The 27,803-nt window shown below is 37.3% G+C and overlaps 6 protein-coding genes across 7 annotated transcripts; 3 read left to right on the top strand and 3 right to left on the bottom strand.

Moving 5' to 3' along the window:
- Positions 1-6: 6 nt before the first annotated feature.
- Positions 7-13,341, bottom strand: LOC117780019 (E3 ubiquitin-protein ligase TRIM33). 2 transcript variants are annotated; one of them, XM_034616389.1, is made up of 7 exons: positions 13,176-13,341; positions 8,767-10,125; positions 6,203-8,328; positions 4,743-5,274; positions 4,517-4,680; positions 1,640-1,872; positions 7-1,512 (listed from the first exon to the last, which is right to left on the bottom strand). In XM_034616389.1, the coding sequence occupies exons 2-7, from the start codon at positions 9,294-9,296 to the stop codon at positions 1,408-1,410; spliced, it is 3,690 nt and encodes a 1,229-aa protein (XP_034472280.1). In that variant the 5' UTR covers positions 9,297-10,125; positions 13,176-13,341; the 3' UTR covers positions 7-1,407. The 2 variants fall into 2 exon arrangements, with proteins under 2 accessions (XP_034472280.1, XP_034472287.1); XM_034616396.1 differs by having other exon boundaries at positions 4,743-5,211.
- Positions 13,342-14,142: 801 nt separating this feature from the next.
- LOC117793590 (zinc finger protein ZPR1) lies at positions 14,143-16,402 on the top strand. Its single transcript, XM_034633949.1, has 2 exons — positions 14,143-14,901; positions 15,629-16,402. The coding sequence occupies exons 1-2, from the start codon at positions 14,238-14,240 to the stop codon at positions 16,324-16,326; spliced, it is 1,362 nt and encodes a 453-aa protein (XP_034489840.1). The 5' UTR covers positions 14,143-14,237; the 3' UTR covers positions 16,327-16,402.
- A 633-nt stretch (positions 16,403-17,035) lies between these two features.
- Positions 17,036-18,260, top strand: LOC117793486 (NADH dehydrogenase [ubiquinone] flavoprotein 2, mitochondrial). The gene is made up of 3 exons (XM_034633807.1): positions 17,036-17,193; positions 17,321-17,839; positions 17,909-18,260. The coding sequence occupies exons 1-3, from the start codon at positions 17,155-17,157 to the stop codon at positions 18,077-18,079; spliced, it is 729 nt and encodes a 242-aa protein (XP_034489698.1). The 5' UTR covers positions 17,036-17,154; the 3' UTR covers positions 18,080-18,260.
- A 1,715-nt stretch (positions 18,261-19,975) lies between these two features.
- Positions 19,976-22,856, bottom strand: LOC117793422 (M-phase phosphoprotein 8). Its single transcript, XM_034633734.1, has 4 exons — positions 22,271-22,856; positions 21,245-21,385; positions 20,747-21,147; positions 19,976-20,615 (listed from the first exon to the last, which is right to left on the bottom strand). Exons 1-4 carry the CDS (start codon positions 22,730-22,732, stop codon positions 20,594-20,596), a joined length of 1,026 nt encoding a protein of 341 aa, XP_034489625.1. The 5' UTR covers positions 22,733-22,856; the 3' UTR covers positions 19,976-20,593.
- Positions 22,857-23,450: 594 nt separating this feature from the next.
- LOC117790084 (protein penguin) lies at positions 23,451-26,684 on the top strand. The gene is made up of 5 exons (XM_034629365.1): positions 23,451-23,882; positions 24,432-25,128; positions 25,199-25,601; positions 25,923-26,335; positions 26,402-26,684. The coding sequence occupies exons 1-5, from the start codon at positions 23,563-23,565 to the stop codon at positions 26,582-26,584; spliced, it is 2,016 nt and encodes a 671-aa protein (XP_034485256.1). The 5' UTR covers positions 23,451-23,562; the 3' UTR covers positions 26,585-26,684.
- LOC117790095 (putative peptidyl-prolyl cis-trans isomerase dodo) lies at positions 26,660-27,536 on the bottom strand. Its single transcript, XM_034629377.1, has 3 exons — positions 27,373-27,536; positions 26,939-27,274; positions 26,660-26,874 (listed from the first exon to the last, which is right to left on the bottom strand). Exons 1-3 carry the CDS (start codon positions 27,428-27,430, stop codon positions 26,765-26,767), a joined length of 504 nt encoding a protein of 167 aa, XP_034485268.1. The 5' UTR covers positions 27,431-27,536; the 3' UTR covers positions 26,660-26,764.
- Positions 27,537-27,803: the final 267 nt, after the last annotated feature.

Raw genomic sequence — 27,803 nt, 5'->3', positions numbered from 1 at the left:
GTAGACTTTTTGTTGTTGTTATTTTTTAACACACGCACAACGCGACAATGAAAACATATATAACACACGCACACTCGCACGCGCATTCACACACACAGACACATCACACAGATACATATGCTCTTGTTATTGTTGTTCGTATGTACATATACATATACACAGTTTATACGTTTGTTTTATATATATATATATATGTATATACATATATATATGGCAAAGTCATAGGATTTCACATATAGGTATGTTTAAGATATTAGGTATGTATGTATAGATATCAGCGGTAAGGAAAATGATTTTTCTTTGAATATCGAAAAGATACATGTATTTTGTTGCAGTTGTTGGTAATAATTATTGCCTTTACGAAGCATCAACAAAGTTTCTCCTGACTGGGTTTTCCTGGCCACTATGGGAAATGTGAACAAAACGGTCACGTTTCACACATAGGCATGTAAATACACATATACGTACTTCGTTTTGGTTTTTTTTTTGTCTCTAAAAGAATTTGGAAGGGTATGCACAAAAAAGCTAATCGGTCAATATAACAATATATATGCCTATACATAGATAATAAGTAACATGTAGAATTGAAGGTGTCTGTGAGTGTGTGTATCATGTGTGTTATTAAGTGTTTCGTGTTGTGTTCAAGGACAATTTTTAACAAGAACGTAATTAAAATAAATATAAACAAAAATAAAATTAGAGCATTTTCTTTTTCATTCTTAAAACGTGTTAAAAATAATTGAAGTAATGTTTTTCGTACTTTTTCTTTTCAATGTTGTTTGTTTTTACACTAAGTAAAGTTGTTTGTTTGTTTTTGCATCTTCTTCTTCCATTCTTTGTTTAATAGATTTGTTGTTTTTAGTAGCGCTAATTGTTTTTTGTTTTGTTTTTGTTGTTGCTTTTAAATTAGAGATCAAAAATAGTATTGTTGCATTTTCTTGTTGCTTGTTTTTGTTGTTCTTTCTTGTACGGGGGCACAACATTTTTCTTAAAAGAATTTTCATATTCATCATAGATATATGTAAGTGTTCGAGATTTGATTCGCTCGTTGCCATCGTTTCGTGTTCTTATTTGTTTTGTATTATATCTTTTTTTTTTTTTTGGTTGTTTTCTTTGCTTATCTATTTTCTTTTGCCTATTCAGAGTTGTTGCCTTTGGATCGAGAGCTTTACCTTTCAAGAGTCAGCGTTTAAGCTTGAATTTTATTGTGGCATAAGCTGCTGCTCCGTTTTGTTGTTTCAGTTGTTGCTGCTGTTGATGTTGATGTTGCTGCTGCTACTGCTGCTGCTGCTTTTGTTGATGCTGCTGTTGCTGCCTGCGACATCCGTAAATCTTGCCCGAAGAGTATTTATAGTTATATTTGTTCATATCGACAGCTGGACGATTGTTGCGCGCTTTGATTTGCAATCAGTGAACATAGAGGGTGTTCAAGACGAGCACATGATGATTGTTCTTGGCCAATGTGACCACATAGCCCTCGGAGGTGATTTTAAGGCCACAGCAACGTGAAACCTGCATATGAAATACAATTTAAATGAAGTGTACAATTGAAATCCCTTACAAAAAGGGATCATTACACAAACAAAACAACTTGGATCATATAAATAAAAAAGAAGAAATATTAAGAGTATTTGCCAACCTTAACATGTGGACACTCGAACTCGGATTGAAGAGCGCCTTCACGTGAGTAACAGGCGACATGAAAGCGATTGCCATGTGAGTCGCCGATGAGTACATCGCCAGCGTTAGATATGTCAATGCCATTTGGAAAGCAGGTGACTTTCTCGTTGCCAATGCGATAGAGGAATGTGCCGTCCTCTTGGAAAACGGCCACGCAATGTCCCTTGAAGTCACACACATAGAAATCGTTGTCTTTAATGGCGGAAGATAAAAATTTAAATAATCAATACATGTACATCAATATCAATAAAACATATATATATGCATTCTTGATCAGTACGACATGCTGAGCCTATATAGCATCTGCATCTATGCTTACTAGTTTCTCAGTATTTAAGCTATCTTTATGAAACTTGTTAAGGTCATTCAGTACGCAAAGCATTTATGTTTTTTTCTTACTGTCTTATACATTCAAAACACATTTGAGAATTACCATACACACCATAGGAACGATCATTTAAAAATCAACCTTTAGTGTGAACTACTTATATATATAAAAGTACTTTAAAGAAATTACTTGTTTTTCTTTGAAACCGGTACGGTTGTGGTAAAGTTGCTAGTTCAAAGAATGGACAAACTTCCAACTGTCATAACTTAATCAAAACTGAACCGATTTTCAAGCGGTATGTCATTTTGATCATGATTTGGCTTTTAAATTCATTCTGTATTAAATTTTTGTTCATTTGGAAAATTTTAGTATTTTCGACCAAGATTCGATTTTGATACTAATGGTCCCCCCTTTGAAATTTTGAAAATTCAAAATTTTAAATCTCAAGTTTTCACTTTAAATCAACTCCTTATATCGTAATTAGTATAAAACAACACTTTAAACTTGATTCTGAGACCTTTCATTTTTTTGTTAAAAATCATGAAGAATTGGATGAAAATTTTGACTTGTAAAGTGACTAGCTCCGAAGTCTGACCAACTTCAAACTGTCATAACTTGATCAAAAGTAAACCGATTTTCAAGTGGAATGTCATTTTGGTCTTGATTTGGCCTCTAAATTCATTCTGCGTTCAAATTTTATTAAATTAAAAAAAAAAAAAATGTCCTCTAGATTCTACTAGATATTTATTTCGATGCTAAGGGTCCCCCCTTTGAAATTTCGAAAATTTAAATTTTTAAACCTCAAGTTTTCACTTTTAATCAACTCCTTACATCGTTATTAGTATAAAACAACACTTTAAACTTGATTCTGAGACCTTTCATTTTTTTGTAAAAAATCATGTGAAATTTAACAAAAATTTGGACTTGTAAAGTGGCTAAAACCGCAGTCTGACCAACATCAAACTGTCATAACTTGATCAAAACTGAACCGATTTTCAAGCGGAATGTCATTCTGGTCATGATTTGGCCTCTTTATTGATTCTGCATTTAAATTTTTATCATCTAGAAAATTTGATATTTTTTCGATTCTAAGTCATCTATCATTCAACTTTCCATACATACCCCTTGACATTTTTTCAAAAATTTCGATCTCTCATAACTTCATCAAAAAGTAACCGATTTTCAAGCGGAATGTCATTTTGATCATGTTTTGGCCTCTTAATTGATTCTGTATTCAATTTTTGTTCAATTAGAAAATTTTATTATTTTCGACCAAGATTCGATTTTGATGGTAAGGGTCCCCCCTTTGAAATTTCGAAAATTCAAAATTTTAAATCTCAAGTTTTCACTTTTAATCAACTCCTTATATCGTAATTAGTATAAAAGAACACTTTAAACTTGATTCTGGGACCTTTCATTTTTTTGTAAAAAATCATGTGAAATTGAACAAAAATTTGGACTTGTAAAGTGGCTAATCCGCAGTCTGACCAACTTCAAACTGTCATAACTTGATCAAAACTGAACCGATTTTCAAGCGGAATGTCATTCTGATCATGATTTGGCCTCTTTATTGATTCTGCATTTAAATTTTTATCATCTAGAAAATTTGATATTTTTTCGATTCTAAGTCATCTATCATTCAATTTTCCATACATACCCCTTGACATTTTTTCAAAAATTTCGATCTCTCATAACTTCATCAATACCTAACCGATTTTCAAGCGGAATGTCATTTTGATCATGATTTGACCTCTAAAATGATTCTGCATTTAAATTTTTATCATCTAGAAAATTTGATATTTTTTCGATTCTAAGCCATCTATTCAATTGACATTTTTTCAAAAACTTTGATCTCTCATAACTTCATCAAAAAGTAACCGATTTTCAAGCGGAATGCCATTTTGATCATGTTTTGGCCTCTTAATTGATTCTGTATTCAATTTTTGTTCATTTAGAAAATTTTATTATTTTCGACCAAGATTCGATTTTGATGGTAAGGGTCCCCCCTTTGAAATTTCGAAAATTCAAAATTTTAAAATTTTATTTATTATAAAACGACATCTTAAAATTTTAAAATGTTTCAAAATTGATTTGTTGTACCGTTACGTATCAGTACTGATACTGGAACCAAAAGAAAAAACTGAAATAGAGCCTTTTCCTATAACCTATATTTGTTAACCTATATTTGTTTTGGTTTGATTCCCTGCTTTGAAAACATAACATAACATAACGGGTATAGTAATTACATACATTGTTGACTTCTAAATATCTCGGAACTATGTCAGAATTAAGAAAAGAAATTAATAATTATTAACTAAAAACTATTAAAATGTAACAGTTAATAATTATTAACAAAATTTGCATTCTTTTTAACAACAAATTTAATCGATTCAATAAAAAAAAATTACGTTCAGGGGATATATAAACCGGTTTGCGTACCGAACCTAAAATCCGCTCTATGGCTCGAACCTATCCGAAAATTTTTATGGTTTTGTCTTTGTTTCATACCTCTTATGGCTATATCGGAGGGTTCGCGCATATAATCACTGCAATCAAACCAACGGACGAGTTCGCCCTCTTCGGAGATAACAAAGACGGTCGGCGAGACGCTATCGACGGCCACAATGTGACCTTTGGCGGTGACAGCCAGTCCAGCCACAATATCAATATATCTACATATAAGAAACATGTTGCTATAAATATTTGTCAATTATTGTTTGCATTTTTAACTTACCTGATGGCAATTTTGCGCATAAAGTGTCCACATTTGGAGAAGATTTGCATGCGAGAACGTTCATTTCCACGATCGCACACAACAAACTTTCCATTATTGTGCATGACGGCCACTTTACGTGGATACCAGAGTTGTCCCTCCTCTTTGCCGGCAACGCCAAATTGAAATTTGAGTGCGCCCATTTTGTCAAAGACCTCAATTCGATGATTATTGGTATCGGCAACAATGATTTCCTCATCTACGCCCAGGCAAAAGCCATGTGGTGAATTAAATTGTCCTTTGGCCGTGCCCAATGAGCCAAATTTGCAACGTATCTGCATCGGTGTGGCCTTGTTGCGGCCAGTTACAACACTTGTGGTGCCAGGTGGGGCAACAGCATGGAAATTATTAAGGCTCATATCCTCGACACCGCCCACAATTGGATTTAATGTCTGCAGGCTGGGCGATGTTGCTGCCGGCATGCAGAAATCTGTTAAAATATAATCAAGGCACGTTGAGCTTCCGTTCGACGACAACAAATCGTGATGCTCATCTGTGTATTGTTGTTGTTTTTTTGTTTGTTTTTTTTTTTTGTGTTTGTTGGGAGTGTTTTTTGGGGTTTGAGTTATTGTTGGTGTGGTTGGGTTTTTGGGTGTTGATGTTGGTTTTGGTTTGGATTTTGGTGTTGCGAGTGTGTTGGTTGTTGCAAAAAGAAAAACTCAAAAGTGTCAAACAAAAACAGATATAACCAGAAAGGGAAATAAATAAATAAAATCTTCGATTTACCGAAACTTAAATTGCTAAACGTAATCTCATTTTATTATGTTTAACTATTTAACTATCATAGAAATTCCTGAGAGAAAAACTTGATTTTTAAAATAAAAATAAATATATACCACTGTTTGTAAAACAAAAAAAAAAACAAAAAAACAAATTTAAACTTAAATATTATTTTGCTTTTTTTGAAATAAAATTAAACATCAAAAGCTGCGATCCCTGATTATAATTATAATATATACAAAGACCGTGAAGATTAAAATATTAAAAATAAAATTTATAAAATGCAAAATTTTGATTGATTTTAATTAATAAATAATTTATTCGTTTTTCTATCTAAACAAAAAAATATGGAATAAAAAAATTTAAATTTATTTTATAACTCCTATTACTCATTTACATAACGTAGTATCGTTTTTATTATAAAGTTTACTAACTAAACCAAAATAACAAGTATGTTTTATAATTATATTATATAATTATATTATATATTAGACCATAAAATAATTTAAATATTTTTTAAAAAAATTTTAAATTAAAATGCATACTGTTATACGCTATCCAAAAATGGTACATTTGAGAGTAAACAGAGACATAATTTCAATGTTTTTCCCTTTACTTTATTTTAACTGAATTGATCAAAATCAAAGAGGAGCAAAAAGCAGGACTAAATAGCTAGAATAGATTTGCAAATTGAAACTCACCATTGTTGTTGAGTCCCAGCTTTGCCAGAGCTTGCAGATTGTTGAGCGCACGTTGATCCCCGGACAGAATGTCGGCCAATGTGATGGGCTGAGTGGGCGTTACGGACGATGCGGGTATGACCGCCTGCTGATGATGGGAGGACGAACCGCCAGCACCGGCAGCAGAGGCAACAGCAACCGCATTTGTATTGCCAACGCTTAAAGCATCAGTTAGAGTATCCGGGATATTCTCAGTTAGGCTGGCCAAACGCGATAGATTATACTCGAGCATGCTGAACGGAGGTGGCGGACCACCAGCATTCATGCCCAGACCATTAAGGCCGCCTAGTCCCATGCCAACAGTGGCATTATTTGAACCAGTATTGAGATTAACATGTCCGCTCGATTGTTGCACCTGAACAATGCCTTGGGGTGTCACCAGCTGGGAAATTTGTTGTGCCACGGGCAACGATTGTGGCTGTTGATGCAACACCTGCTGTTGTTGTTGTTGCTTCTGCTGCTGCTGTTGTTGCTGCTGCTGTTGTTGCTGCTGTTGTTGCTGCTGCTGCTGTTGCACCTGCTGCAACGCCTGCTGTTGTTGTTGTTGTTGCTGCTGCTGCTGTTGTTGATGCTGCTGCTGCTGTTGTTGATGCTGCTGCTGCTGCTGCTGTTGCTGAAGTGGCGGCGGCAACTGTGGCGGTGAGTCTGGTGGCAATGTGCTCATCATTGAAAAATTGGTCATCACCGAGGTGTCGCCATCGAATGAGCTCTGCAGCGATGATGGCAATGATAAAGGACTAAATACAGCAGCTGAGCTAAGACGTCCTTGAACGGAGCTGCTGCTGGCACCGTTTCCGGCACCAGAAAGACTGCGTCCTCCTGCGGGCAACAAACCATGACCGCCGTGACAACCAGGTGCCAAATTCGATGGTGGCGGTGTATGTTGCTTGGGCGTGGTCGTCGGTGATGGCGTCGATGTGGTCAACATGTTACCTCCAGCTATTGCTGATCCCAATGATCCATGTCCCGATGTCTTTGTTGATTCGGTGCGGAATTTGCCAAACATTTCGCGAGCAAAACGCTCAAACTTTTCTGGCATGCACTCGAACTGCAGCTGATAGTTGGCATCACTTTGGGGCGTCTGCTCCATCAGATATGTGCACTGGGCACTAATCACTGGCTTCAGCAGTAGGAACTCCACAGCATTGGCCTTGTCAATGGCACGTTGACCGAACTGGGCCGCCTGCTGCAATCTTCCCATATTGTTCTCAAGGCTTTGCATCAGATCCATGATCTTAAGCTCTCGTTCCGAATGTAAACGTCCCAATTCGGCAAGCATTTGATCACGGATTAACTCAATCATTCGTTTGTATGTTTTATAGGCATCGTCGATCTGTTGTCGCACATTGTCGTGCTGGGATTGGAGTTCGGTTAAAGCGCTGCTCAAATTACCGCCAGCATCGTTACAATATTCTGCCTTCTTCATGGTTTCATTGATGATCTGATCCATATCGGCGCGAACCGCCTGCTCGGCAATGTTTGCCGTCTCATAATGATGATCATTGCCCTTGTGATCACTCAGCAGGCAATCATTGCAGGTGGGCACCTGGCACGTAAAGCAATAGTACTTGAGATTCTCATTAATGTGCTGACGACAGCATATGGGCTTATGTATGATGAGCTTATCATTCTGCACGTTCTTCTGCAGATCCTCGATCCGGACCACTTGATGATTTTCAAAGCATCGCATATATTTATGCGCATTATCGCAGCCATTGCATAGGAAATTTGCGCAATCATTGCAACGGGAAATAGCCTCCTCCTTGCTTTTGCATGATGTGCACGGTATGTGCTCCGATTCGAGATTGGACAGATCCAATATATTGGTCACAATATAGTCACAGGTCAGACCCTTAACGCCCTTGTTGTCCAGTTGAGTCTGTTGCTTGCAAACGGGGCATTCAAGTAACGAGTGCAACCGATGCTCGCTTCCATCCAACGATGCCGATGAGCAGCTGGCCGCCGATGAGAGTGAGGCAGCCGGTGAACTGGCGGATACGGCCTCCTTGCTTGCCAGCAGATTCAGCAGGCAATCCTCGCAAAATACGTGCAAGCAGGATAGAATGCGAGGCATAACCAAACGCGAACTATAACACAGAAAGAGAATACATTTAAAAATTGCATCAACTGGATTATCATATCGAGAGTATCAACAATTGTGGTAGCTTGTGCTTGTTGATCTCAACAATTATTAAAAAGTCTGTGGATAACAGTTTTCACATCTTCTATTGTCAATTTGTGCTTTCGCGCCTTTCTTTTTATATTCTCGAAATTAAAATCAAATTACTATAGTGTGCAAAAAGGGTTGTTCCTGAAAGAGATTTAAATTTACTTAAACCATATCTGAATATGTTTCAGGAACACCCCTATTCTGTCTATTTGGATGACTGCTTTAAAATCGGGTAAGGAATAAATTGAGATAATCGTGATCAAATCAAAACATCGTACGATTAACAATACTGAGTATTAATGTTGTCTATATCGATAGTTGTAGTTGTTATTTGTTCAGCACATTTTTTACTAACCTGCATAACTTGCAGAGCTTGTCAGCATCCTTAAGCATGGAACCGCATGAATCCTCCAGCGAATCAAGTTCCGTAACGCTCTTGGCGTCATAGCCATGGCTCAGCTCCTGGCTGCTACCAATGTTGCTATCCACATCGACCACCAAGCCAAGTCCCGATGAATTGGCCGTTGATGGTGCGGTCGTTGATACCGATGATGTAATCGATGCAGCCGAACCAATGCTAGACGAACTTACGCTAGCGACATCAATGCTGCCAAGGGTGCTGCTCCCCTTGCCCGTATCCGTATCCGTGCCGGAGACGGAGCCATTGCTGCAGCTGCTGCTCGTGCTGCTGTTGCTGCTTGTGCTGCTCGTACTGCTGCTGCTGCTCGTGTTGCTCACATCCGTTTCCTCCAACACCAACGATACATTCGAATCATCGCATAGTGTTGTTCCAAGCGATGTCCGTTGTTGTTGTTGCTGCTGCTGTTGGTCATCAATTGTCGCTGGCGACAGCGTCTGGCCAAGCTCATCCAACAGACTGCTCATCTTACCAAACAATCTGCGCTTATTATTAGCTTTTGTTTTTTGTGTGTTTTGTTATTTATTGTTGTGTCCTTTTTACGGGGGGTGGGAAGAGTTTTGTCGCAATTTGCAATTAGCAATTCTCTCTCAATTATTTCTTGTTATGCTCCTTATACTTAGGCGTGTTGGTGTTATTGTTATCTTCTATTTGGTTTCAAATCCTTTGCGCTTACTCTACTATTAATATTCTTATAGCTGCATATCCTTATTGTTGTTGTCCTTGTTGTTGCTATTGCTTTTTGCAGCCATGCCAATTGCACAAAAGAGATGCGCGAGAGTGAGTGAGAGTCTCTGTTTGTAATTGATTCTCTTCAGTTGCTGCTACTGCATTCACACACACACACACGTTTATATAAATACACAAGCAGCAGAGCACACCAAAGCAAAGTCAATGTGAGAGGGAGAGAGTGCGCGCTCGCTCGCTTGCTGCTCTACTCAAATATCCATAAGCTCACTCACACACACAGAACACCCACGCACACGCTCACACACACAGAAGCACAGTCAGTTTGCAATTTGCTTTTGGCGCTCCTTTTTTACTTTTTACGCGTCTCTTGGTGCATTTTGTAATCCAGCGTTTGGTTAGTTTTATCTTTTCTGTTTTTGGTATTCTTCTCTTCTGTGATGTTGATTGCGATCCGTTAGAGGCTCAGTTAAAGCATTGACTTGCGCGTTGTTCTTGTTCTGGCTGTTTGTAGTTGTTATTGTATCTGAAGAACGAACGAATGACGAAGAACGACGAGTACGACGAAGACGACGACGACGACAATAGACGAAGGATGATAGCGTCGTTCTGCACAAATAAAAATACGTACCAAAAGACAAAGCACGTTGCGTAAATTAACCAATTATTAATATATATATATATTTACATATATATAAAGAAAATAAAATTATTTACTATAACTTAACGGCTAAACGGTTAAACTGACCAAACATGGCCATTGTCTATAACGTTAATTTAAATTATTTGCAACAACAAACGAAGCGGTTTCAAACAACGCGAACCGACTTAAAAAAAAAAAATCAAAAAAAAAATAATAATAATAAATAAAAAACTAAAACGACGACACGCCTATCACGAGACTTTTAAATGAGAGAAAACACTAAACGAAAAACATAGTCAATGTGTTGTTGGCACTAAAGTAAATGATGAAATGTTTGTCTCAACACCTCATTCTCTCAGGGGGTCGGGTACGGGTGCGGGTGTGGGTGTGGGAGGGAGAAAGACAACTGGGTGTCAAGGAAAAGTAACCAAATGCCAAAGTCCCTGTCGCTTATGCAACACACAGAGCATTGAAGTCACACATTTCACACTAATGCTGCATACTTTGGGGAACCATAAGAGGAATTTTAGATAAATTCATTTGAAAAGTAAAAGTGTCCTATTTTACATTTACAATTGTCAGTAAAAAGTTTAGACATTTCACACACTACAAATTGAACAATACACGATATTTACGAAACTGTTACTTTTAAATAATTGTGACTCACAAAATATCATTAGCAACAGCAAAATCACTGAATAATATTTTGTCACAAATTCTTACTTTCTGCATTATAGTGTAAGTATAGTGTAAGTATGAAAACATAAACTTAATTTTAAAATAAATAAACAAGTTGAAACTTTGAAATTATGTTTAGCCGTAGAAGAGAGCTTTGCAAAATGTAATATCAATATTACCAAAAGATCAGTTTAATATGAGCTGTCACTGATGGTCAGTCACAGCTGTCACTGTAACACTAATATCACCATATCGCTCATCTCTAATGTACTTGCAAGCATTTCTGTGTCCGTGTAAATAATTAAAGTAAAACGAGTCCCCAAGGTCTGGCAAAGATGAGTGGATGGGGGGGGAGGGTAGGGAAGCACATACTACTAGAACTTTATAGCACAAATAAAATTTTAAACTTCCACCTGGCGAATGCGCTTCAATAGTGAAAATTAATAGTCATTACATTTTAACATTGTTCACATTTGAACTAGAAAAACAAGTCGCTCAAATTTCGATAATATATAACTTAAATGATATAAAATTTATATTTGAAATAAAATGTATATCAAAGTCGCGTTTTAAATGTACGGTTAAATGCTGTTCTTTGAATTTATCGTTTGAAAATGCGATAAGTTCTATCAATACGTTATCGATCTCGTTGCTTGTTATCGTAGATTAATAATAGCTTTTGGGATAAACGTGAATCGATTCTTCACGCACGTGCCATCGATATACAGAAGCATACATATACAAACGCCACACACATACACCTATACGCGTAGAAATTGCGAATCACGTACCGGCGCAGGCGCCTGCGTCGACATCGCTGCAGCAGAGTTTGTGTGTGTGTCTTTATGTACATATGTATGTATGTACAATTTGAAGCCAATGCCGTTTGCAACAAATTCAACTTGTATTTTTGTCCTCTATGCGCCAATTTTAATATCTTGCACGCAAGGACGTTGTGCTAAAATCCTTGTACATATAAAACAGACATAAGGGTATCTCCCAACTAATTGGGTCCAGTAACAAATCTATGTATATACTATATATGTACTTAAAATACATACATATGTATGTACTTAAGCACACGCGGGTTTGAGTAATGCCCGCAGCGGATGTGCCGTAAATTTAAATGTTGATTAGTAGCTCTCAAAATCACAGGGAACAAATACAAACGGTAATAAACTAACCACAGCAACAACAACAAATCAGTTGCACAAAAACAATTGCAACAATTTATGTATTTACATAAACACGCGTATCTACTACATTCGTTGATTTATTTACATACACACGTATGTATGTATGCATATGTATAGACTCGCGACACACAAACTTGCACACGCATATACAGAACTACACACGTGGTACGCAAATTTCTAGCGTTTTGTTTACGAGAATCTGTGCGCGACTGTCGAGTCGACTGTCGACTATGCGTCCCGTGCAATTGGAAATGGGCATCAGCAAGATGTTACCCCCTCACCACCCTCCGTAACGCAGACCATTCGACTTTGTCAAATCTGCGCAGCTGTTGTTTTCTTTTTCCGTTTTTTTTTTAATTTTGCATTCTCTCGTTTTGTTCGTTTTTCTTTTTCAAACGTTTGTTCTCGCTGCGCGACATTGCCACTCTCAAATTGCGACCCATGTGTTTTGCGGGTGTGAGAGAGCAAGCGAACAAGCGAGAGCGAGAGCGTCGCGCACATGTGATGGTATGCGCATGCTCGCTCTGCGCCAAAAAAAAAACATTGGCAACCCCACACGCACACATTCATACGTACATACGTTGATTTCGTTGAAAATTAAATTTCTATTAAAAATATGTGAAAAGTTCTATTTTAAAATGCGCTCTTTTACACTATATCTGTATCTTTAAATGCTGCCCTGCAAATCAATGTTGTTGTGCTTGAATTGTAACTGTACAACACAACTGTGTTTTTTGCAGCTCAACCGAAACTGAGTGGAAAAAACGCGCCCGCTCTTTTAAAAAGTCGGTGCTTTTTGGCTGCATTTATGTATGTATGTATGTAGTTCGTGAGCCTGGGCAAACATGGGGCGAGTGTCTTGGCGTGCCGAGGAGCATATCTAGAGCCAATGAAAGTGGGAGGTAGGGGGGAGGGGAAGGACATCACACTGTACACACTTGCAGCTGTGGCCACAGTCGTTCTGTTGTCCTTGAACGCAAAATTTCCACTCTACCGCCCAGGTGCTGCTGTTCACACACACACGCAACACATAGACGACACACACACACACGCATAAACAGAGAGAGTCCTTCAAATGTTTCTACATCGAATGCAGTTTGGCAATACGTTTGGCATTTTTGTTAATTATTCTATTGCAATACCTTTCTATAAATTTTCACACGTTTTTTTTCTTCTGCTCGTTACGATTTATACTTTTTCGTCGCGCACACACGCACACACACACAGCACTGCTGGCCGCCGCTGCTGCTTCTCTCGTTTAGTGATGGTTTATAACAACACATCGCATCGATGAAAATTATTTCACGATAGTCTGAACGATATGATTGTTTTTGGCATTGTCGCGAAATCGATATTTAAATGTTGCCAATATTAAAATTAAATGCAAAATAAAAATTGCAAAAAGGCTGCAAAAATACAAATCAAATATTTTGTCATGATTAGCCACAAACTCGAACTAATCTGCTGACAAACGTAATAAAGAGTCAAATATCGCAATGTCAACTTGATATGGTTAGTATGGAGTTATGTATCAGATTGGGAAGTCTAAGTAAAAAGTATATATTTAACTTTTCTAAATATAAATAGAAATATACGATAAAAGACAGTAAATATTGTCATTTCTGTAATTACTTTCGATATTTAACACTGTTACGCTTCACATAACAGGTATTTATTAACATATTTTACAATTAACCAACACTGGCTGAACAAGACAATCAGAACTAGTGTTGGGTACGCACCACTAACTTAGGTGAACATGTTCACTTGCTCTTTTTTTCGAAGTGAGTCAACTCACTCAGTTCGCTCACTTGTTCACTTGGTTAAAATGAAACGATTATTTATAAGAATAAATTAATAATTATGAAGTATTTATAATTTAACTGAATTTTCTTTAAATAATAAGCATTCTTCAATAATAAATAAGTATTTTGTAACTCTCGCATTTAATGGGAAAGCTTAGAAATACAACGAAGCAAAAATGAAAAGCAAAGTACAATTGAACAACAGAGCAAAAGTGAACAGCTGAGCAAGAGTGAACAAACATAAAGGAACTTGTTCACTTACTCATTTCAATTTGTTCACTCACTCATTAGCAACCCAAGTCTAATCAGAACAATCGAGAATCGAGAGCACTGATTGCACGTTGTGAGCGGCAAAAGTAATTTTTCTTTATTTGCTAATATTAAAAGTCAATTGATAACATGTCCAGTGTGGAGAGCACAACAGGTGTTGTGCAGGATGGAGCCGACGCCGCTGCCCCCATTTTCCAAGACATCAATGCCGAACAGGCGGTGGAAGTTGTCGAAATTGAATCGGCATGCATGAGATGTTTCCAATCGGGAATCACACGTCTCTTGCCCACCAAAATACCCTTCTTCCGGGAGGTTGTGCTAATGTCCTTCAAATGCGAGCACTGCGGATATGCGAACAATGAAATGCAATCGGCATCGGAGATTCAAAAAAGTGGTGTCCGCATCGAACTGAACGTATTGAATGCTGCCGATTTGAATCGACGTGTTGTCCGTTCCGATAATTCCAGTATAAACATACCAGAGGTCGAGTTGGAAATTCCAGTGCAGTCGCAGAAGGGTGAGGTCACCACTGTGGAGGGCGTCATTGAACGAACGATAGCCGGTCTCTCACAGGATCAGGAGAAGCGTCGCATCGATCATCCCACCGAGGCGGAGTCCATAGATGCCTACATCGATCGCCTGCGCGAGCTGAAGGAGCTGAAAAGCCCATTTCGCTTGCTACTCGAAGACATATCCGGCAATAGCTTTATTGAGAATCCCCTGGCACCGGCCACGGATCATCAGCTGAAAACCTCACACTTTGCACGTTCCAAGGACCAAAATGAACTCTTGGGTAAGTTGATTCACAAGGAGTGAACTCTATTATATATTAACTAAATATATAAATACAATGCAATATATAAATACAATCTCCCGAAAATTTATGGAGATTTGGGAGATTTTCGGTTGGTTTTGCTTTCAGATAATAATACAAATAATTTTTAACTCTTATTCTCATTTTTTATTTAAAAAAAATCAAAATAATAATTTAATATAGATTTTTATTAAAAAGTTACGAACTAACACTAATTTTTAATATTTTTTCAATAAAAGTTAAAAATCAGAGTTATTTATGGTTTTTATTTAGAAAGTTACAAAAAGGAGTTATATTTTGAACCAATTGGTGTATATTTAAAAATATTATTATTCTATGATTCAATACCTCTTATATGATACATCAAATGGCCTTCAAGGACGAATATTAAGGATCCTACTTTTTACTATTTTATTAATACACCACTTAGTTCAAAAAATATTTAACTTAACTTTTAAAATAAAAGATACGGCATAACTCTTATTGCTAACTTTTAAAATAAAAATCAAAAATATGATTTTTTTTTATATTTTCAATAAAAATTGAGATTTATTTATTATTTTGCACTTTTTAAATAAATATTAAGAATAAGTGTTATTTTGTAACTTTTAAATTAAAGTTTGAAAATAATTGTTAGATTGCCATTTTTATTTTCAAACTTATAACAATTACGGTCCCTGGAATTAACCTTTTACCATTACTTCAGGTCTTTACGAGCAAAACCACGAGGAACAGCATCTGTTGAAGCCCATTGCCGAGGATGAATGGCCCATTGAGAATCTGCATGGTGAAGTGCTGCAGTTTGCCACCAATTGTCCCAACTGCCAAGTGCCATGCGAGACGAACATGAAATTGACGAATATACCGCACTTCAAGGAGGTGGTCATCATGGCCACCGTTTGCTCCAGCTGTGGCCACAAGACCAACGAGGTCAAGTCCGGCGGAGGTGTGGAGCCGCAGGGTATACGCTTTAAGGTGCGCATTGCCGGCAAGGAAGATCTAACACGCGATGTCCTCAAATCGGAAACGTGCAGCATGGCCATTCCCGAGCTGGATATGGATGTGGGTCCTCATGCACTGTGTGGTCGCTTCACCACTGTGGAGGGTCTGCTGGTGGCCATGCGGGAACAACTGGACGGCACCATCTTTCACGATTCAGCCGATGAGCCGTCCAAGCAGAAGATGCAACGATTCCTGAATACCTTCGATGATGTACTCAAGTTGCAGGAAGTCATCACATTGGTATTGCAGGATCCAGCGGGTAATACCTATGTGCAATCGCTCCGGGACGATGATGAGCCCGACGATCGACTGACCGTGGAGAGATATGATCGCACCTACGAGGACAACGAGGAGCTGGGATTGAATGACATGATAACTGAAAATTATGAGCAGAATGCGTGATACCATAGCCTTCAAGGGTTCATAATATGCATTTTCCAAACAAAACAAAACAAAATTAAAAATCAGTGATGGTAAATGTCTTGTTTTATTCTTAAGTGGAAATTGTCATTTGCGAAAATTCGAATTGGTTTTCTCGGCGCCTACAGCAAATTATCGATACTTATCTAATTTGCAATAGTTGATTGTGTCCAATTTGAAAAAGTATCGTTTGCAATTATAGTATCGATACAATAAACGCAACATGCCTCCTGCAGTAGGGCTGCAAGAGCATGGAAAGTATCTCCATCGATGGTTAAAACCATCGAAATATCACAGACTCGTGAAAAATGTAAAAAATATTTTAATTATTGCAAAATAATAATATATAAATATAATATTTCAATGCAAGGCCTTGCACGAAAAATAATGTGTTAATAAAAAAAGCATTAAATTTTTTTAAGAAAAAAAAAACACTAAATAATGTTTTATAACATTTAATTATTTGTTGAATTAATTTAATTCCGATACTGATACAGGAACCGAAAGGAAAATACCGAAACAGAACCGTTTACCGAAATAGTTATTTCGGGACGTACCGGAACCGATATTTGTTTCGGTTTGATTCCCTGGTTTTAATAATGCCTTTATTTTACCATTTCACATTACAATTATGTGTATCGATATAAAATTAGTCGATACTATCGATTTGGTTTAAACATGTTTTGGCAGCCCTAGTCTCCAGCTGATAGGAATCGAGTCAATCGAAGTCGTTGGAGGCACTGCCAGTGGCACCGACAATTCAATTATATTCATAATTTTCGTTAGTTACGTCGATTGAAAGCATATAAAATGCTGTCGAACTGTGCCGTCAAAACACTGGCCGCTGTCGTAAGTAATGTGGCGCATCAAAAGCGACAAATACAAACAAGCAACTGTCCATTTTGCCAGTTGGCAGTTATGTAATTTTCGCACAATAACGAAACAATAACATTGACAAAATGCTATTTAATTGCAGCGGGGCAGCCTGCGCGCCATTGCCACCAGCAGTGCACAGCGGAGCGACAATCTGTTCGTGCATCGCGATACACCCGAGGATAATCCGAGTATACCGTTCGAGTTCAATGCGGAAAACAAGAAACGTGTGGACGCCATACTGAGCATCTATCCGGAGGGACACAAGCGAGGTGCAATGATTCCGTTGCTGGATCTGGCACAGCGTCAATATGGCTGGCTGCCCATCTCGGCCATGCACAAGGTGGCCGAGATTCTTGGCCTGCCCAATATGCGTGTTTACGAGGTGGCCACCTTCTACACAATGTTTATGCGCAAGCCAACGGGCAAATATCACATTCAGGTGTGCACAACAACACCATGCTGGCTGCGTGGCTCCGATGCCATTCTGGACACGTGCAAAAAGCAGCTGGGCATCGGTGTCGGTGAGACCACAAAGGATAAAAAGTTTACCATCTCCGAGGTGGAGTGTCTCGGTGCTTGCGTCAATGCGCCCATGGTGTCCGTCAACGATGACTACTATGTGAATATAAATGAATATATGACTATAATGTGTTCATTTCTAATCCCACATTTTGTATTTGTATTGCAGGAGGATCTAACCGCTAAGGATATGCAAGAAATATTGAGTGATCTTAAGGCCGATAAGATCTCACCACCTGGTCCACGCAATGGTCGCTTTGCCAGCGAGCCCAAGGGAAATCCAACTTCCCTTTCCGAGGAGCCAAAGGGACCCGGTTTCGGTCTGCAAGCGGGCCTCTAAACAACAACGATTCCTAGCTTAACTTCAACTCTGTACACATAATTAATTTTGTTCTCCTTTTCTGTGTCATGAGTAACACTCACACACACACACACACATACACACACACACAAATGGCTGATAAAATGCAATAAATAAAATATGTAACTCAAATCAGTCAAGTTGAATGTTTTTAACCAAACCATGTATCTTTATCATAACATAATTCTAATGCTGTCATGAAATTGTAAGAATATTTTATCTTATTTTAATTAATTTAAATACAAAAAATTCGATTTTCATAGTGCAAAATTGATCAGTTTTAAACTGAAACTAAAAGCATAAGTTTTAAAGAACAAGAGATATGATATATCTTTGCAATTTGTTTCTATAGCAACTACAGTCAGTCCAACATATATTCGTACACTCAGTTTTTGTATAGTGAAGGTGTCAGGGTTATATAGTAAAGGTAAATTTTTATTTTGTGATATTAAATAAGTCAACTAATTGGCATCGAAAATACCGAAGAGGAAAACAAAAGAATAATTTTAAAAATACGCATAATTGATAGATATATGGCTAATATTTTGTAGGGAATCCTTTTTCTGGATTCAAGACTGGATCATACAAAAACGGTAATGGATACGGTGAATGGGATCAACTCCGTTTCAGGCTCTACAATCATGCAGATTGTTTCAGTGTTCTTACACTTTTTTTTCGCGTTCTTTAACGCCCTGAAACATTTCCAGGGGTGGTCGTATTTTTCTTCAAATATGTTATGGCATTGAATATTGTTTTTTGTGGAGCACTTTAATTGGTTTGCAACGCAATAATTACAATATTTTGAAAATGAATAATATTGCAAAAATAAAGGGAATTCGCTCATATTCGTAGAGAGAAATATCAGGAAGTAGCAAAGAGCATTATAATAAACCGTCAGATCTGCTGCTGTCATTACAATGACAATTAGTTGTCAACAGATGTAAGTTCGCAAAAAGAATATCCGTAATTTTCATGTACACAAAGAGTACAGCATGAGAAACATGAAAAAAAAGAGGCGGCAAAAGCGGACCAAAAATTATTCGTACACCAAATTTCGGCGATTTCTAGCATCCGTTTTTTAATGGAAAAAATTCTATAAAAATCATTAAAATTTTTGTTAATTTGTACATTTTAAAATAATGTAATAAATCAAAATGCCAGAAGTTAAGTTTTCCTCCAGTCGAATGTTTAATTAGTAAATGTTATGTTAATTTACATTTTTCTCTTTCATGATACAAAGCCAAAAAAAAAAAAAAAAAACAAGGAAAAAATTAAAAGGAGCAAATAGTTTAAAGTGCTCAATGGAAAGAGGTTACAACACAATATTTTATTACACATTTTTTGACTAAAGCAGGCAATCCACAGTCGAATTAGTTTGACGAATGTGTTCGATTCGACGAAATATTCGTCGTTGGTGGTAGTGTTTGTGTCCAAATTTTGTGTTGCTTGTTTTGTTCGAGAAAAATAGAACTGATTCTATTTTTCGTGTGTTCGATTCAACACACATTCAACAGTTCGTCAAACAAATTCGACTGTGGATGGCCTGCTTAATAGGGTCGATAAGTTTTGACATAAGAGCCATTTACAATGTGTCAAGTTAAAATTTGATAGCTATTCTCATAATTTTTTTAGTTCTTCTCAAAGCGTTGTCGAGAGCAGTTCTAAAGCTAAATAAAATTAAAAGCTAAAATCCTTTCCAAATGGACTTTAAAGTGGATTCAATAATTAAGTGTGAAGACATTATGAATACTATCTCAAACGAAACTCGTCATGCAGGAGGTATAAAAAAAAACGTATTTGTCTTTCGTAAGTAATAATAACTGATATATTTTTAATGAAATTACCGACGCGCAAACAGAGATTAGTTCAGAAATATTTGAATTTTTATAGATTTGGAGAGGCCTCTCTCTATCCATTGCATATTTATTTCTTGCACAGTTTTTGAATTGCTTCCTGTTACATGTCACGGAAATTCTTAATGCTAGGCACTCTCTTCATTTACAGAGAGTTTCTTTCTTGAACTTAATTTATACAAATTGGAAAAGAAAGAATATGTGCACATTATTGTTAATAGACTTTTTTTGTAGCAGTAATTGTAACATGATTTGTGTTATTTTTTCAGATTACTACTTGTACAATGGAACCAATTTAATTTAAATGGGATTTAAACTTAAAGCCTAAGTTAGAGTGTGATTTTCATTTTATAGCTTAATATCTAGGTAAAATAAAAGTGTTACACAATCATAGAGATACATATTACCTGCTATGTATACATTTTAAGGACTATCCGTATTTATGCATTGTATTGTATGATGTATTGGGCTTAAGAACTAGGAACATCCAACTTTACCGATTGACTCCCTCCAAAGGTCATCAACTTAAACTAAGGATGTATTACAATTGTAATTCAAGTTTCAATTATTAATCCGGGGATCGATCAATCTTGCAATTTGTCGTCGTGTATTGTGTTTGCTGATTTTGATATCCCTTTTTTCACTCCTCGCCATAAAAAACACTGTACGTGCAAGCGAGAAAGCGTTATTACATGATGAGATAGATAGATACAAACATAGATAGAGAGAGAGAGATAGAAAGAGAGAGAGATAGACAGAGAATTGTCGTGGACGCGAGATCTCGTTGTCTTACCGATTTTTGGCAGCTGCCCGCTTCGAAGAACGCTCAATGCGATTGTGTAAATTAGAACGTGGAATTGTCTCGTTGACAAGACGCTTTGTTTTTTTCGGCGATTCACGTAGATGTTTTGTATCAACGTTACGCTGTGAAACGAGGCCCTTTTTGAATTTCTCAATTAATCCCTCACAGGATAAATTTGATTCGGGCTCCCAGGTATCCTCTTTGGCGCCAAATCCTTTCCAGCGTATGCGATACAATCTACCATTTTCATCATCATCCACAAAGTCCATAATGCGTTCCACAGCCCACTCTTTCTCGGGATCGCTCTCCACTTTTCTGCCTGGCTTGCGACCACGTCCGCTCTTAACACTTGCCGACATCTTTTTGGTAACGGCATTTTTCTTTGAACCGGCCTAAGATCCAAAATGTGTATGTATATCAATTAGAAGGAGACAGCGACAGAAACCAACGCATTGATCGAAATGTAAATAAAAATTTAAGATTTCTAACCTTGCGATACTCCTCAATCAAATCGTCGCAATTTAATTCGGCTTCCGGCTCCCAGCTATCGGCATCCTTGCCGTATCCTTTCCATCGCACCAGGAAAAATGATTCGCCACGCTTAGTTTTGTGGCCAATAATCGCCTCAACCTGTTAGCAATTAGAAAGTGTTCACATACAATACATACACACAAATAAACATTAATAGTAAACACCATCAGTCGAGTGTGATCGACTGTCAGTAACCCACCAGCATTTTTGTTTTAATTGCTTCATTCAGACATACTTTATACCACAAATATTAACAAGTTAAATCATTAATTAACAAATTTACTTTTTACTTCAATTTATATATTCTTTTTATAAAAAGAAAAATTCGTTTCAAATTTGTAATATACTAAAATGTAAAAGTAGTGGGTCAAAAATGCTGGGAGCAACTGTACGTTTATGGTACAATTAGTTAAGTAATTGTTTAGGTAAGACCGAAATTTCGAAAAGCAGATTATTTATTTCAAGAAATAATATACCCAATGGATCTCTTTAATTTTTTTTTATTAAATTGCTTTAAGAGAAAACCATAAGCAACTATAAGAACATAAAAACAAAACATAAAAAAAAATGTACATATACATCATTAAAAAATAATAAACATTAACAAACAATAATAATAATTGGTGGAAGCAGTGTTATAAGTTCAAATATAAATAAAACTTCTTTGATTTCAAAAAAGATCTATTCAAATTTTAAATCAAAACTATTTGAAAAACAATGATTTCGTTTTTATTATGCGATCGTGATAAAAACTTTCAGGTGAAAACTCAACGCAATGGCTTTCTTACCTTTTTTTCATATTTTTTTATAGGGGTAGATATACAAAATTTAAAACAAACAGCTCTGATATCTGCTTGTTTATAATATGGCTGTATCAATATCGATACCTGTTACATAGATGGCCACAAACTCATTATACCCTCGGCACAGGGTATAACAAGTATGTATAAATTTATGTAAATTGTTACACACATACATACATACCTCAAATTCGGTTCCCTCATTGTCATCATCCTCTTCGGTCTCTGTATCATTGGACTTTGATAATGTTTTCTTGTTATCATTTTTTGCTCCAGCTCCTCCGGTTGCCGTTGACGACGTCGACGTCGGCGTCGGCTTGCCCTTGGCTTTGGGCGTCTTTTTTTGCTTTTTGCGCGGTGGTGCACTGGAGCTGGAGCTCTTGCTGCCATTCAGCGGCAGGTCATCGCTTTCATCTGACTCGCTGTCGGCGTGAGTGGATACAGCTTTGGATGCGGCAACAGAAGCCCTTTGCTTCTTCGAAACAGTTTCACTCTTATCGTTGGCTTCTTTATTGACTTCGTTCTCGTCATCGCCCGAATTGCCAGCTCCATTTTTCGTATTTTCATCACTGTCAACATGTCCGGCTGATTTCCTTTTGCTTAACTCGGAAAGCTCAGCTAATTTCTTTTTTCCAAGCTTAACCATTGTTAATTTTCACGAAAGTTCTTGGCTTTACTAAAAAAATTGTTTGCAAGTTTTGCCGCGAAAAAAAAATACAACAATTATTTATATATCCACTAGAGTTGTGTCGTTTTCCTCTGAAGAAGTTCAATTGAACGGTTTGTTCAATGACCGCCGAACTTGTTCATCAATTTGTGGATACACCATCGCAACCGTAGCGACTGTACCAACGTAGGTGGGCAGTAACGATACCAATATCGATATTATTTATGGTAAACATTCGAGCCAGCTATCGAGCCTCCAAATGTCTTAAATGTTTACTCCGCTGCATAGCTAGGTTAAATAATAATGTTAAATAATAATACTTTCTAACGTTTTATTTGTATTCTCTCTTACGTCGATAGCAAAGCTCGACTGTTCGGCAAAGTTTAATAACATCGATATAAAACTATCGTAAGCTAAAATATTTTTTTTTTTAATTTTTGTCACATCAAATTTTATCTCAACAAATATAATTAAATTTCGTTGCAGTGATTTGGAATATTTTGTAAGCTAAACTCTGAAATTCAAAATAAAATGTTGCGCTCAAATTTCAGCTGTTGTGCGATTGTTTCAATATATCGATAAGCATCGTTTGAGATGATGAGATGAACTTTATTATCTGTCAATCAAACTGAACAAATATTCATGATAATTATGTCAATATCGATATTTCTGCACAGCAGTTATTTTTGTTGTTGATATCGATTTTGTTTACAGTCGATTGACGATAATCTTTTGGCACGTGTTGCCGCTGTACCCAAACACCACAGCATTTCGTATTTCTTGATTTTATTAAATTGATATAAATAACCATGTCTATCTCAGAGAAAAAGAAGACATCGACAGCGTTGGAGAAAAATAAAACATCTGCCGAATCAGGGAAACAGAAGAAATCCCCCGATTTTAAGTCACCGAAGAAGGATATGACACCCAACAAAATCGCTATGCGCAAAAATAAGTTTGCAGTTAACAAACCAAAAGGGAGTTTCAATGCTGATGCTAAACCCACTGAAAAACAGGATTGGAATAAGTTTAAACAGGAGAAGAAGGAGCTAAAGCTGAAACGAAAGAGAACACGAGACACTTATGATGTTATTGTTGAAGTGAAGAAAATCTACGAGGAGGCAAAATGGTAAGTCTCCAAAAAGTGCCCAGATCTCCTAGGGACGGTTCTTTTCCATAGTAAAATTAATCAGTAAACTCAATGTTTGGCATATTGTTCGACACTTTCAGTTAGTGAAAATATTTTTGATCAGCATCAACAAATTAGTCCATTTAGATATAGGTATGGAAACCAAGAGCTAGAGATACCAAGATCAAAAAAACAATGACTTGTCTCTTATTATGAATTAGAAAAAAGTAAGGACGTAATTTTAATTAGGAAACATTTTGTAATATATTTAAATAAAACTATTATGTATTCCGATCTTGATTACTGTTATTGAACGATTTTTTGAAAGGAACGATTTTCAAATCAAAGTATTAAAAAAAACCTTGCATTCCAAATACAGCAAATAAACTGATAAACTATGTGTATTACAAAAAATGCCTGTTTTCAAATTATAATTTATCTTTATAATTCTTATTTAAATCTTCGTAATTCACACGAGTTACCCGAAAAAGTATCAAATGGAGAATTGAAAATGTTTAATAACGAATATTATATGTTTGTATATTGCAGTAATCGTGCTCAGAACAAGAGCGAACTAGTGGAGAAGATGTATAAGTTGCTCAATGATGGGGATAACATTGCCAAAGTGGCCAAGGCTCATGACACCGCTCGTGTGTTGCAGTGCATGATTAAGAATGCGACTCCGACTCTGCGAGCCGAGCTCTGTGACAAGTTGATGCCACATGCTGTGGATATGTGCCAGTCGAAGTATTCGCACTTTTGTGTCCACCGCATGCTCAAGTATGGCACATCGGCCACCAAATCCAAGCTGGCTGATTGCGTTATGGGTCATGTGGTGCGTCTGGCAGGTCATAATATTGCCAGTAAGCTGCTGGACGAGATCTATTTGAGTGCTACGACCAAGCAGCGTTGTTATATGCGCCAGGAGTTCTACGGGGATCTGTACAAGGCGTCCAAGGATGACAATGTCCAGACTTTGAAGGATGCCTACAAGGATGCCGACAACATGAAGGCCTCCATAATGAGCGCCGTGAAGGCAAACATTGATCACATTGCCAACAAACAACTGGTGGACAACTCTTTGGTTCATGCCGTCATTCTCGAGTATTTCAGAGAAATTGACAGTGAGAAGATGGAGGAATCAGTAAGCGCTTTGGCTCCATTGATACCACATTTGTTGACAACCAAGGAGGGCGTTATTTCATCATGTCTATGCTTTGAAAATTCCACACCAAAAAATCGACGTGTAAGTTATTGAATCGTTTGCTTTAAACTCGATCATTATCATGAAATCATTATTTCCGGCACACTTACAGGCTATACTTAAGGCCATCAAGGAGCATCTGGTGAAGATTGCCTTACACGAACAGGGACATGTGTTCCTTATGACCCTATTAAATTCTTTGGACGATACAAAGGCCACCAAGAAGTCCATCTATGATCCTTTGCATGAACATCTGAAAACACTTGCTGCCAATCCGAATGGACGTGCTGTACTCCTCTGGCTTATCGCTCCCGCCGACACGGCCTGCTTCCATCCGGGCTTAATTCAGAGCTTGGACAAAAGCTTGATCTCTAGCAAAAAGGAGAAGAGTGTGCGTCGCAAGGAAATTCTAGAGCAGATCGAGGGACCCATTGCTAATACCATAACTGAGGATGCTGCCTTTTGGCTGTCCAATAGCACCATTGGCTTGGTCACTGCTGCCATACTCAAGCACAGTAAGTATTGGTAACTAGGCTGCAAACCGTAGCTCACATAATCCTCAAAACTATCTACTCCTTGACTGAAAAGCAGCGATTAAAACCGTAATCGAAAATTTTTACCACTTATTTCTTTTATTTATGAACCGAAATCATGTCGTTATTTTGAAAGTGAAACATACAAAAAAAAAAAAAAACTGTAACCGTTAACAGAAAAGATTTTCAGTAACCGGAAATCCAAAAATACGAACATAACATTAACTGAAACCGATATTCGTTTTTAGATAAGTTATTTAGAAATGCAATTCGAATACTAATAACAACTCTTTTTAATTACAGTTACTGGTGAACATTATGATAAGACTGCGGCTGCACTTGCTCCAGTTGTCACTCAGTCTGATTGGCGTCTAACCGAATTTCCAGCTGATGGCGATGCAAAGAAGCCGCAGGATACTGAAAACATCATAGCTGAAGCCACAGAGAAGCGCAAGAAGAAGCAGAAGAAGGCCATTGTTGAGCCGCCAGTCGAAAGCAATAATGAGAAGAGCGATGATGATGAGGAAGGACCACAACCAGTGAAGAAATCAAAACTGGAAAAGGTCGAAACAAAGCAGCTGCCACTGCAGTCCAATCAAATTGGCATTGAGGATGCCGGCATGCATATTGTACTGAAGAAGATCATCAAAAACGATCTGACACGTGAGGGAACTCCATTCGGAGTGAAGCTGCTGGAGAACTTGTCCGAGGAAGTGGTAGGTTGATGAATTAATTCGTGTGACGCTGTTACTCTTATTTTAATTTCAATTATATTTTTGTAGCTCAAATCCTGGTTGGTTATCAATCGTGCTTGCTTTGTGCTCATCACGCTGGTGGAGAATTCTCCAGACTTGAAGAAGACTCTTCTTGTGTACTTCGAGTCAAAGGATATGCGCAAGGTGCTGCAGTCCCAGGTGTCGCCGGGTGCTAAGATGTTGGCCAAAAAATTGGATATTAGCCAATAGATGCATATATTTAGTATCTTATATCTATTGATTAGTTTTAAATGAAATAAATAAGACGACAAATGTCGTTGTTGCTTTTTTACCAGGCGATCTGTGTAAATTTGGTTTCTTTTATTTTTATTTCTAATGAGTTAATGCAGTTTTCTATAAATTAAAAAAATTGTTCCATCTCCATTATGTTTACGATTTGCGCAATATGATGTGTACTCCAGAGTCGGTGTCCACAATGCCAGATAATTGACCCACATTCAGACCAAAGGCGGCCTTCTCAAACGGCGCCTGCATTTGACCTAATGAAAGTATCAAAAAAAAAAAATGTTATCAAATGAAAATAGGAAAATCGCTTTCGCTTACCGCGTCCAAATTTGCCCAAATCGCCGCCACGTTTGGCGGAACTGCAGTCGGAATAGGAGCGTGCCAATTCCTCGAATGTCGCCTCATTGTTCACAATCTTGTTGCGATAGACCTCGAGCAGCATTTGTGCCTCCTCCTTGGTGCGCGTTATGTTCTCCTCACGCCACGAGCTCGGACGGCGGCTGCCCTTGTGTTTGACCAGCAAATGCAGGCATTGCACCTCGTCCGGGTTATCGCCGGAGGCGGAGGCGGCAGAACCCCCGGACTTTTTGGCCGGCTCGGTGGGTTGGTCCCACTGCGACTCCTTTGTGTGCACGTTCAAATAGTAACTCATACCTGAAGCATACACAAAACGTGAATTATTAGCATTTGCCGGCGGCACAAATTGCAGAAAAAAACAAAAATTTTGAAAATACACATATTTATTTCATTACCGGTGGAACGGCTGGTGCGCTTCTCCCATCCATCTGGCAATTGTTCAGTTTCAGGCATTTTGTTTTACTTTTTAAATAACAACTTTTAATAATTTATTAACTTGAGGTTTTATTAAATCGTTTGGATAAAGTTCAATTGATCTAGTCACTTAAGTGAACGAATAAACTAAATCCCTGATTGTAGGTCATTCATTTAGTTCAGTTTACTTGAGCCGTTGATTCCAGAAACGTCTGGCAGCCTTGAGAAAGTTACCTTTCGACAATCTTGAAATCTAATTTAAACCACTTTTAATTGAACTTTTTTTTATTTAGGAAACTATTTGATTTTAAGGTTGGAAGTTCGTCATCCCAAGGAGAGAGAAGATAAAAATTTAATTCTAAAAAAAAAATATAAAAAATCGACAAAATTCTGCAAAGATTAAAAAATTTTA

This window comes from Drosophila innubila, chromosome X (assembly GCF_004354385.1).
Source record: "Drosophila innubila isolate TH190305 chromosome X, UK_Dinn_1.0, whole genome shotgun sequence".
Lineage (NCBI taxonomy): Eukaryota > Metazoa > Arthropoda > Insecta > Diptera > Drosophilidae > Drosophila > Drosophila innubila.
Note: the sequence above shows the minus strand (reverse complement) of the source record. Positions and strands in the feature narration are given on the sequence as shown.